Source organism: Bicyclus anynana, chromosome 21 (genome assembly GCF_947172395.1).
Source record: "Bicyclus anynana chromosome 21, ilBicAnyn1.1, whole genome shotgun sequence".
NCBI lineage: Eukaryota > Metazoa > Arthropoda > Insecta > Lepidoptera > Nymphalidae > Bicyclus > Bicyclus anynana.
Genome location: NC_069103.1, coordinates 4,757,711 through 4,770,024, shown reverse-complemented (window position 1 = coordinate 4,770,024; position 12,314 = coordinate 4,757,711). Strand labels below are relative to the sequence as shown.

General features: G+C 34.9%; 2 protein-coding genes across 3 annotated transcripts in view; one reads left to right on the top strand and one right to left on the bottom strand.

The window, feature by feature from the left end:
* LOC112047456 (RNA helicase aquarius) overlaps positions 1–12,314 on the top strand; it is a 110,174-nt gene that overhangs the window by 6,781 nt on the left and 91,079 nt on the right. The window contains exon 6 of the mRNA XM_052887991.1: positions 49–202. Within this exon, the coding sequence (XP_052743951.1) occupies positions 49–202 (154 nt within the window). The remainder of the gene's footprint in view (positions 1–48; positions 203–12,314) is intronic.
* LOC112047457 (probable G-protein coupled receptor Mth-like 5) lies at positions 1,372–12,280 on the bottom strand. Of its 2 annotated transcripts, none has more exons than XM_024084584.2 (8): positions 11,815–12,280; positions 10,996–11,131; positions 9,988–10,168; positions 9,038–9,335; positions 8,572–8,650; positions 7,388–7,596; positions 6,778–6,913; positions 1,372–5,682 (listed from the first exon to the last, which is right to left on the bottom strand). In XM_024084584.2, the coding sequence occupies exons 1-8, from the start codon at positions 11,999–12,001 to the stop codon at positions 5,424–5,426; spliced, it is 1,485 nt and encodes a 494-aa protein (XP_023940352.2). In that variant the 5' UTR covers positions 12,002–12,280; the 3' UTR covers positions 1,372–5,423. The 2 variants fall into 2 exon arrangements, with proteins under 2 accessions (XP_023940352.2, XP_023940353.2); XM_024084585.2 differs by having other exon boundaries at positions 7,388–7,584; positions 11,815–12,278.

Genomic DNA, 12,314 nt, shown 5'->3' with positions numbered 1-12,314 from the left:
ATATAAGGCTTGGTTGATAATGATGATTCATGACGTATGTCTTGGCAGGTATTGCGAGCGGTTCCTCGAGCTGATGATAGACCTGGAGGCGCTGTTGCCCACGCGCCGGTTCTTCAACACGGTGATGGATGACTGCCATCTTGTGGTCCGGTGCCAGCTGGCGCCCCTCGCACGAAGAGTGGAAGGTCAGCTGTTCGTACAGGTAAGTGGAGTTTTCCAGGCTTAGCATGCGTCAATAATATACAGGGTGCTGGAGAGTATATCCCACAAGGGGATTTCCTCTAGGATTATATTCTTTAAGTGCGTGGCAGGCTACGTTTGGTTTAGGGTTCCGCAGTTGTAGTTGACTTAGAATGGTGGTTGTTGTAGTTGACTTAGAATGGTCGTTTTTGGTTGATCATCTACAACTCTTTAAATATTAAGTAGTGATACTATTCCTCTTAATCTACTATATAAAAATAAGTCGGGTTTTCCTTCCTGACGCTATAACTCCAGAACACACGAACCGATTTCCACGGTTTTGCATTCGTTAGAAAGGTCATGGGCTCCGTGAGGTTTATAGCAAAGAAAATTCAGGAAAAAATTCAACGTACGGTAGAGGTTAAAGTTTACATCGAGTTTCACGCGGACGAAGTCGCGGGCGTCCGCTAGTTTTATTAATTATATTTCTGTGCATTAATCACGTATCCATAAACAACCCTTTAGCTGGTAGAAGGGCGGGACACTCAAATTTAATCAATTTATTTTAAATAAGATTCAAATAATCTTATTACTTCAAAAACAGATCCCTAAATCGAAAACTGGTATTTAAAAATAGATTAGTTATGCAGTTCGGCTCCTAGTAGTGGACTTGTCAACCTTGGGGTTATGGGAAATACTCCCCAGCACCCTGTATAAGATGGCGAAGTTCAGTGTTAATTAGTAGGTGGATCAAGATGGACGTGTATCTAAAGCCACTGCGTCAAACTTTTACAATATGGAGCTTCGATTTTTCGTTGTGGCAGGGGCTACTGTTTGATACTTTTGTTATCTATTTTTAATAACCAAAATATCTTTTAATGTTTTTAGTATTACAGCCAACGAAACAAAATAAAAATAACATTTTTACTTCAGTTGTGTGCATTTTTGTGTGTCTCAAACTTTGAAGGAAAAACATCGTGAGGAAACCTGCATACCAGAGAATTTCCTTAATTCTCTGCGTGTGTGAGTGTTCTTAAGTCTGACGACAATAGTGATCGTAAAAGAGATTCACATAGTCATCATAAACCCGCTAACCCGCATTGGGACAACGTGGTGGGTACATTGCTTCTCTACTACAAGTAGTGAAGGCACCTGTTGTGGGTCGTTCGGGTTAAAAATAACACACAGAAATACTATGACGCTTTTATTTCTAATATTTTATGGATTATTTAGGAATAAAATTAAAGAATATATAAAAGTTCCTACAGATCATAAATCATACAAAGTTATAGTGTAAACAGTGATCAAGTTAAACATTAGTGCAAGAGAGCAAAAATCATTTCCAAATTAGATTATAAATATCTAGCTGCTTATACGTAGACAAAGAAATAGACGAATAATTAGCATCCGTTGCATTACCTCAAAAAAGAACAACTTATGTGTGGACTCTGTAAAGAATTGAAACAAATTCGATATTTGGTTGCACGTATGCCAATGAAGGTGTATACAATTACAACTGTCAGGAAACACAAACGCCGGAAGGGCAGTCCAAATTTGACAATTTGAAATGTGATGTAATAGATTTTCCTGCTGTTATTAAAAAAAAATTGTGTAAGCACAAAATTGGAGCCTTCACTAGTTGCAATTTGTAAATGAAGTGAGTTGCAAGTGAGTGAAGAGTGAGTGCAAGTGTTAAGCAAGCTTAAAATATATTGGTAAAATAATGATTTAGTGCAGTATTATGAATTTTGATGTAAAAAATCCTTTGACTGACAACGGTAGGCCAGTTAATCGCCTATTTCTTTCACTGTCTACGTGTTTATAGCTACACACACGAGAGATGTCGTTTATTGTAACTATCTCCATTTAATTGGTTTTCTAATAAATGTGGTTTTCTTGTGCAATGATGTGTAAAAAAAGTTATTAAAACAAGTAACACCATTTATGAAGGCAAGGTTGCACGTTTCTTTATAATATTATAAGAGATTTAATATACACAAAAAATTGGAGTACTTTTACAATCAACGACACGTCTATTTTTACCTTATTGTAAACATTGGGACGGACAAAAAGATCATTGTTTACAAAAAAATTGCCAGTCTTACAAATTTTGTGTTTTCACTTTAGAGTTTTCCTTAACTTGTCAAATATACAAGAAATCATTGTTATTCTTAAAATTAGGGAAATTATACAAACAATAATTAGCCTATAATTAAAAATGTTAATTTAATACAACTAAGGAATAATTTTGGTCCAATTTAAAATTAATTAAGTATCATCAATGAGCCCGAATATAAACTATAAATATAAAGTACAAATTATGTTAATAATAGGAAACACATTTTATATAAAAAAATAGTCTTACTTGTTATTGTGCACATACAAATATTTACTGAAACTGATAGTAAATTTATTACTAAATTGAAGATAATTAATAAATTTTGGTTTGATCTAGCAAAATGAGCAATAATAAAATTAAGTATCTTTTATGAGCTCAAAGAAAATTCTTAATCTTATAATAATTATAGTTAAGCGTTTCAATGTCGTGAATATGTGTAGGCATGTAAACCACAAAATAAACTTCTCGATTTGCACCATTACTGACAATAGCGCGCACCATCAAATTATTTATTAAATTAAAAAAAAGAAAGGAGATGGTCTTGGCCATTTCAGGTCCACTATTTTATTAAAATCTAAATAAATGAATAAATCTAACTAAATAAAAATGAATAAATAAAATTAAAATCCAAGTATTTGAGTTATAACAAAATGGCGCCCCTAAAGCAACTATGACATGACAATTGACAGCAAACGTCAAATCGACTACTGCATTGAACGTCATCAATCCGCCATTGTTACCCATAATAGTGTTGTATTTCTTGGGAGAAAATAAATATTGTTTGGAAAGAATTAAAATCAATTCGTAGATTGGTATATTCAAAAACAGTTAAAAAAATATTTTCTTTTATTTCCGCCAGGGTACATTGACTGATCCTGGGCTCCATACAATTTTGGACCATCTCCTTTATTAAATTGCAACAGTTGCAAAAGAATTCCAAATCATTCATGTACAGTAATTTAGTGGCATCTTATTATTAAAAATTTATATTATTTTATATCTTTTCATGATCCTAGACATATAATGCGCATAGAAGTGATTGGCTTCCTTAAGAAAATTAACGAATTTACAAACTTTTAATTAACTAACACATTTAAAGTTTTCAAATTCACTCAATTTAGACAAGTTTTGTGGAAGCTTTAGATCTAACTTTTTCTACTAATCTAGAGTCTAGAGTCTAATCTACAAGCGTGTATGTGTAGGAAGATTTGAATTTTAACTTACAACCTATAAGATTGTGTGTATAAATACTTCTATAGTCGATATTGCTTGGACACAATACTCTTCGTTTTATATATTCTAAGGCACATGTTACTATGAAGTGGAATACAAAATAGATGGCTACTTTAACAGTTGTGCAGAATTTATAAAATTAAGTCAGTTTAATAACTTATATCGATTTAAGTCAAATAAATAAACAAATCATCCGAATATGGCGATGGTATTTCACTTATCTGATCATTTTGTTTATTCGCTAACTCAGTGTCTTTTAAAAATTAACGGTACGTACGTTTTATATTGCAACATTATCGAATGATACGAAAATAGTTCGTACTTGGAAAACCATTTAATTACAAAGTTCGGTGGCTTTTCATTTCTGATAGCAACTACGTTAGCGAATAGTCCATTCCTGCACAGTTTTCAACTAATTGCTAATAAACGTCACTTACATGTTAGTTTTAAAATCGACGTATTAAAATTCGATTTAAAATTCGTTTAGCGAGTATTATAATTTTAAAATTTCCATTTTTTATAGAGGGACATAATAAAAAGTGTGCTTTTAAGCTTTAGTCGTTGTCATATTATATAAGGCACTACATTTAACCTCGAGATTCCCTAAGTCTTTGTTTCCCTAATCTAATAATATATTTTTTGTATAAGTGTGCATTAATTAATTGTTTGAGATAAGGCATAAAGCTGTAGATTTGTCATATTCTATGGTTGCTTACCATTGGTTAAAGAGATTATAGCAATAATTTTTTGATTGATACAATGTATCTGCTACCTCACTTTAGAAGTAAAAAAATTGTAGGGGCTAATTTCTGGATTTACTAAACCGATTTCGAAAATTCTTATACCACTTGTAAGCCACATTGGCAAAATTATCTTCAAAATCGGTATCCGGAGATTATCCGCTACAACCTCACAAACTTCACCTCTTTATGATATTAGTATAAATTGCGCTACCCTCACTTTACGCTTTATACAGGATGCTCGGAAGTATTTCCCATAACTTTATATATTCTGTATGGAACATTGTTTAAAAACGTCTAAGGAACATGTTCTAAAATGAATATTTTCGGAGTAAAAAATATTTCTTTTGTAAATAGATCTTAAATTGTGTCCCATATGTCGCATCCTTATATTATGACCTAGCCAAACTTATTCATTGATAAATTACTAGTGATGTACGCAGTGCCAGTTGCAATATCTTGTCGATATCGACAGTTTTACCACTACGATTACGTATTTAACAATGCAATGATAGATAAAGACGTGTGTTACATGGTCAGTCGGAATTATTTGAATTACTTTGTATGAAAACAAAAAGTTCATTTTTGTTAAAAAAATTAGTTATGCAGTTAGACTTCTATATGTGGACTTGTCAACACCTTAAAGTTATGGGATAAACTCCGCAACACCCTGTATAACTTGTTTTCATTACTTATGAATCCTGTATCGCTCGGATCGCTCGCTTAGACTGTTTGCTTATAAGCGCGTTTTTTTCGCTCAGTTTAGTAGATGCATACAACTCGTCTACATAATAATTACTTCCATATTATCTTTGAATAAAATAGCTGTAGCGAAACAGTCGTCTCTGAAGTTTGCCAGACACCGAACTGCGAAAGTATCGTATGTTTTGCCAACTTCACTTCGGTACACTGCACAGCAATACGCCTCGTGTTCAGAGACGACTATTTGACAAAAACTACAGCACTAGACTCCGCGCCACAAAAGAAGTCCCGCGGTTAAAACGTGAACTAAAATTAACAGCTCCTTACACAAATGACAATAAGACCGCTATTATGACGTTAGCGCTGCGTCTAAGGGACTTGTTTCATAGCGCGGGGTATAACCATGAATTCCGCAGTTTCAGTCTCGAAAACATATTTTTTTTTTATAATTAATAGTTCCCACCGTTCATATGAGTCATTTCGTCGCCCCACTCACCAGTTGGTATAGGTTCTGCGTAACAGCAGCTTTTTCTCAACAAAAACGTAACATGCGATTGTCGGACCACACACACATAGAAGATGAGGATAGCTTGCAGTAAATTGACGACTATGTGTGCGTAGAACAGTCCGTCAAAGTTGAGCCATGACAGCAATAGGAATAGCCATGCTACTGTCATTATGAGGAATAGCTGCATGAATAGATCGAAACTGAAACAAAAATATTGTCATCTATATACTCATTACGAAATATTTAAATCTATACTACAGCCTTTCTTGATGAGTACTGTTTACCAACAAAGAAATTGGAAATGAAGGTAGAAAATGCATATCATTTCATAAATTAATTATTTATTTTTAATTATATATGGTTTGTTTATAAAATGTTATATTTAATTTGTTTGTTGGTAAACAGTACTCATCAAGAAAAGCTGTAGTATAGCTGACGCCGCGCGGTATCACCTGCGTGGTTCCCGTTCCCGTAGGAATACGGGGACAAAATACAGCCTACCTTCATTGATAAATGGGCTATCTAAAACTAAAAGAATTTTTCAAATCGGACTAGTAGTTCCTGAGATTAGCGCGTTCAAGCAAATAAACAAACTCTTCAGCTTTATAATATTAATATAGATGCTTAGCGTATAAAAATTAAATTTGACAGGGATATAGTTTATAGTCAGTGGACATCCGCTAAACAGATTTTGCGATAGGATCGGATTAAAGAGGTCTAAGGGCGGACGAAGTCGCAGCCGGTGTGGCTTCGGATCACAAGGTCCTGGATTCGAGTCTCGGGTCGTGGTACGAAATACTGAGCTTTTCATCCTGCTAAGAAATCAAGTAGGGTGAGTTGATAATATTACACCCCGTACCTTGGAGAGCATATTAAGTCGCCGGTCCCGGTTATTACCATTAACATCTGATATCTGTGACTAGCTGACGCCGCGGTTTTACCCGCGTGGTTCCCGTTCCCGTAGGAATACGGGGATAAAATATAGCCTATAGCCTTCCTCGATAAATGGGCTATCTTACACTGAAAGAATTTTTCAAATCGTTCCAGTAGTTTCTGAGATTAGCGCGTTCAATCAAACAAACTCTTCAGCTTTATAATATTAGTATAGATGATAGTGGTCATAAAACAATTTAGAGCAGTGTGGAAGCTCCATATCTCTTCTCCTCTAAGGAGGAAGTAAGCCGTTAATAGTCTGATAATAATGAGACACAAGAGACTGCAGATCGAATGGAGGTCCGTTTGTTATTCTTAAGTTCATCAGCTACATAGAGACATAGAGAAATAACTTTACTTACCATCCTTTCAGCTTGTAATGTATCCTTCCATATATGTTTATGCGTTTGATAACTTTGAGCGTCGTCACGTAAAAGAAAAGGTTAAAGATTATTGTGAACGCAACTGGCGTGAAAAATACAGCGATTCCCAGCCATCCTGACAATATGTACAAAAATATATTACAACAAATAGCCAATTTAAAGTTATGATAAACTAGCGAACGCCCCGTGACTTCGTTAAACCCTACCTTACCCTACTTTTACCCCTTAACCTAACCCCTACTATACCCCTACCCTATCCTACTACTACCCTAAGTATTCTGTGTCCGCGTCATTCTTCAAGAGCTCGACCAATTTTCAGCCAAATCAGTGAAGCCGTGTGTAATATAAAAAAACTGAAAAAAACAAGGTCAGTCCAAAGTGTAAACAGTCGGGACCAATCAAATAATGTAGACGAAAATAATTTTAACCAATTTAAATGGTTCCAACTGTTTTCTAATTGCTTTCTACACTTCTGGACTGAGCTTGTTTTTTTTTCTTGTTAGTTTTTTTTATATTTTATGCAGTCGGTTTTTTTATTTGTTTAATTAATTTACACCAAGACCTAGAAGTTAAAGGAAAAATATCATACCAATAGTTTCCTGTTCCACATCCTCAAGTATGATGGTGTTGGACAGCCTCATCTTCTTGTAAGGGTTGGTGCCAGAGTCCAGCAGGAAGTGGGCGCAGATCGCCATGGCGGCCATGACACCAACCGCAGACCACACCACGCTCGAGTAGTAACAGTATTTGCGGACGTCGGTTACACGCAAGAAGACATTCCTAGACCTGCAAGACAGACTAATAAATAGAGAAAAGTAAAACATTTTATCATAATACTAGCGGACGCCCTCCGTGGCGCGGTGGATTTACAAGACGGAGGTCCTGGGTTCGATCCCCGGCTGGGCTGTTTGAGGTTTTCTTAATTGGTCCAGCTCTGGCTGGTGGGAGGCTTCGTCCGTGACTACTTACCACCCTACCGACAAAGACGTACCGCCAAACGATTTAGCGTTCCGGTACGATGTCGTGTCAAAACCGAAAGGGGTGTGGATTTTCATTCTCCTCCTAACAAGTTAGCCCGCTTCCATCTTAGATTGCATCGTCAATTACCATCAGGTGAGATTGTAAACAAGATCGAACTAATAAAGAAAAAGCAAAAAAAAAAAAGCGCCCGCGACATCGTCCGCCCTTACATTTCCTTGATCCGGCCCTGTCGCAAAATTGGTTCTTAGCGGATCGCATCGAACGGGTTTTATCTATCGTAAAATTAAAAATCCGTTTGATGCGTCCGATACGTACGACGCGGATCTGTGGACGCCTACCATAACTATTAAGTATGCCTGCCTGTCAATTTTTAACTTTGTATATCAAGCGCTTTTCGATATACGTGATGAGACCTTTCGTTGAGATATACATATTACATTAAACCTGCGGGAGAATGAATTCTGCGGGAACTATGCATTTCTCCGGGATAAAAAGCAGCTTATATGTTGCTCAATTAACCTCCTCTATCTTCCAGTGAGAGTCTCATGGAAATCGGTTAGTCTTTCCAGAGATTAACCCAGAAAAGCAGACAGGTAGACAAAAAAAATGTTTCAAGTATTGTGTAAACAATAAAACAATAATTATAACTTGATGAAACATAGTTATTTTGAAATCACAAACAGATACTCTAACTTTATTTATATTTACTGATTAGTAATTAATAATTATCATTGCAATAATTGCAAATCAATACATATTTGATTTGACTCATTGAATAATATAAACACTTACTTGAACGTCTTCCAGATGTAAAAACCGAAACTGTTTAACCAGAAGAATGCTCCCAAAAGACTTATGTATAAAATTATATCTGAAAAAAAAAATACTCCTTGAATTAAAAAAAAAAACATTCAACAGAATAACTAACAATCAAATTTATTTAACATTTAATTACGAAAATACATCTGAAAACTTTTTAAAACATTTAGTAACTGCCAACTTAACAATTAACTACAAAATATGTATAATGTATGTATATAACTAAACTTAACTAATGTATAAAAATATAGGTATATGGTAATATATAAAACCATAACAGTGTACAGAAACACTGAAAAATTCAATACTAATATATGGAAGATAGTGTTATTCTGGTTCATTTGGTAATTCATTGTAAATACTTAAAACCATGCAACAGTATTTCGCTAATAAGATGTAGTTACTCAAGCCTAGTATAATTTACTCTTTGTCAACTCACCTGTGACCATAAAACTAACATGATTGCTCAACTCAGTAAATATCCTAACAAGATCGGCAGCTTGACTGACTATCAAACATATGTTGATAGTAGTTATTATATTCCCAGCAAGGTCACGTAGAGTTGGCAAAACAAAATATATTATGGCTACCAACAGATATAACACCATAGCAATGGCGTGGAAAACAGGATTCAATATTTTCTTCATGAGAAAACTTGTCTCTTTCCAATTTATTATAACTTCTGGGATGCATACTAGTCCGTACTGGCCTGTCATGTTCGAACTCGTTATTAGTATCTGGAATTTAAATAAGTCATGTTATAATATAACAGGGTACCTAACATTAAGGCTGCCAGTCCACCTAAGCGAAGCGAGACAATGGAGCCGAGAATTAGAGACATATTAACCAATAGGATTGCACAAAATCTCAGCTCCTCTTTAATGGACAGGGACTTGCGAGCTAGTTTAAAAATTCATATAAAACCGGTAAGCAGAGCGTGGTTAAATAAATTAAATTTAACATAGTCTGCAATTCGTCTCCGCTATGCTACGCTCCCTCACTCCATTTTGGTGGATATACAGCCTAACAATGAATAAACAAATTCATGTTCGCAGAGTACATCTTTACAGTAGTAATATTTCATGTCACTTCATTCATACTAATATTTTAAATGCAAAATTTTGTCTGTCTGTTACCTTTGAAATGATTTGGATGAGATTTAGTATAGAGATATAGTGTATCTTGAAGCAGAACATAGGTTACTTTTTATCCTGGAATAACTCATTGTTTCCACAGGATTTTTAAAAAACAATTATTCGTAAATAAACAAATAGTGAAATATATTTCACTAGTGGACACCAAAATAATTTCCATACAATGTAAATTATTCCTTACAAAGTCGTGTATTGTGGTTTTGTGGTTAAAGTAATATAGTTGTATGTATCATACCTTATCCATACAGTATTTAGCTTGATCGTGTATATAAGATGATGGCTCCTTCGCTTCAGGTAGAGCAATGGCCTCGTGTATGCTGTATGTGTTTGTTATGAGCAGATCGTCTTTAATTTGACCAACACTATGATGATGGTGGATTAAATGCTGGAGTCTCCCATCAGCTAACAACTTTAGTCTGCAATGAAGGACGACAATTCTTAGTATTCTATGGATTCATTATGTGGATAAATCATACTTTTGTTGATGAAAACATGTTTCACATGCAGCACAGCTGTGAGCATATCTACTCATAATAATTTAACAATTTCTTAAAAATGTACATAACTGAAAAGTTGAAGGTGCATGCCTCAGACCAGATTCAAACCTACACCCTACAAATTGAAGACAGAGGTCAGATCGCAAATCTGAGAGGCTAAACACAAATCTGGGAGGTGTCAACCTCAAACTGTTGGACAAAATATTGTATCACTCCAAGCTTTAAAAAGATCATCTCCATATAAATTTAAATGTAATTTTACATATACACTTAACTTATTGTCTATACTCAATACCACCCATAATAATTATTAATTCAAGTTAATAAGGAGGCTTAGGTTCCCACAGAGCGCGATGGAACAAGCTATGTCCGGAGTATCTCTGTGTGATCAAATCAGAAATGAGGAGAACCCCAGAAGAACCAAAGGCACAGACATAGCTCAACATGTTTACGAAGCTGAAGTGGCAATGGGCGGGGCAAATAGTTCAAAGAGCCTATGGACATTGAGATCCCAAGGTGCTGGAATGGCAACCCCTCAGGTGGACTGACAGCATCAAGAGAATCACAGGAATTCACTGAATGCTGGCAGCTCAGGATCGTAATGTTTGGAAGTCCCTATAAAAGGCCTGTGTCCTGCAGTGGATGTCCATCGGCTGATATGATGATGATGAAAGTTAATAACTATAGTATACTAAACTAAATACTATGTATAAAGTTAGTATATTAAAAACTTGTTTCATACATACTCATCTTCAGATTTTCCCAAATCAAATATAGGGCGCTGTTGGGTTGTCTCACAGTCTGGCACGCCAGTAATATAGTTATAATATTTTACTTTTGCAATTTTACCATCTTCAGTCTTAAACTCTGGCTCCCATGCACCTGGTTATGTCATATCAATGAATGAATGTTATACATTATACACATACACAGAAAATATACATGTGGCCCTCAGGTGATGCTAAATGAACAACCAATTAATAGGTGAAAGGCTTCGGCCGTGGCTAGTATGACCAGTGTTTACAGCCAAATTTCCAAAATGACCAAGATGTTTGAATTGACAAATGGATTGAATGTTTATGGGATTTTTCATACTATCAAAGTTGTTTAAATACAGAGTATTAGATTCAAAAGTTTCATTAATTAGTCAAATTAAATTTTGTACATCACACAAACACTGTACAACATTGACATCCTATTTTATGCTTAGCAAATTCATAATGGGAAATTAATCTCAAGTTGGATATCTCAACAAGCAACTGTAACAACCACAGGTGATCAGAGATAATGACAAGTATTATAAGTGTGAATAACAATATCTATTCTAATATTATAAATGCAAAAGTAAGTCAGTATGTCTGTTACCTTTTTACAGCTAAACGGCTGAACCGATCAAAATGAATTTTGGTATAATGGTAAATGGGACCTTGGAGCAAAACATAGGCTACTTTTGACCCTAAAAAAGAAATAGTGAAATAGGGGTTGAAAGTTTGTATGAAAAGTCCTTCATTTTTAAAGTGACAGTTAAGTATAGCAATTTGTATTTGATTATTAAATGTACTTACTTTCATTAAACAGTTTGACCAATCTGCACACGGAGTCCACCATGATTTCATCAAGTTCACAACATTTGTTTATTTTCACACCGTAAATCTGATCCGATACATCGTTTAGATCATCCTCTCCGACTTCACCCGCGGCCGTCGCCAAAAACATCGTAATTATAAAAGTTTTCGCGTAAATAAGTAGCATTTTAATTTATTTATCTAATTTATATTCAATTAAATTGTTGCACCGCTCGCTCACATGTACGGTGCATTAGAATTTAGAACTTTTTGCTTGAACTTTTCAATTGCACAAGGCACGCAAAGGCACTTAAAGTCTTCGTTAGCTATAGAGCACGGAAGGAAGGTGAGTCATCTTATAATCGATTTGTTATCCTTAATACAGTGCTTATTTAGTGTTTTATTCAGTATTAATCTTTTTAAAATACGATAAACAATACTTAAACCAACAATGTCCAATCCAAACTTTATTAAGGATAGATTGACATTTGATTTGACAT

Excerpts from the sequence above, each read along its gene's own strand:
- LOC112047457 (XM_024084584.2), bottom strand. The coding sequence starts at position 12,001 with ATGCTACTTATTTACGCGAAAACTTTTATAATTACGATGTTTTTGGCG. Across the intron at positions 9,336-9,987 it reads CTAAATACTGTATGGATAAG|ATACTAATAACGAGTTCGAA; the intron begins GTATGATACATA and ends TTTAAATTCCAG. Across the intron at positions 8,651-9,037 it reads TGTTAGTTTTATGGTCACAG|ATATAATTTTATACATAAGT; the intron begins GTGAGTTGACAA and ends TTTTTTTTTCAG.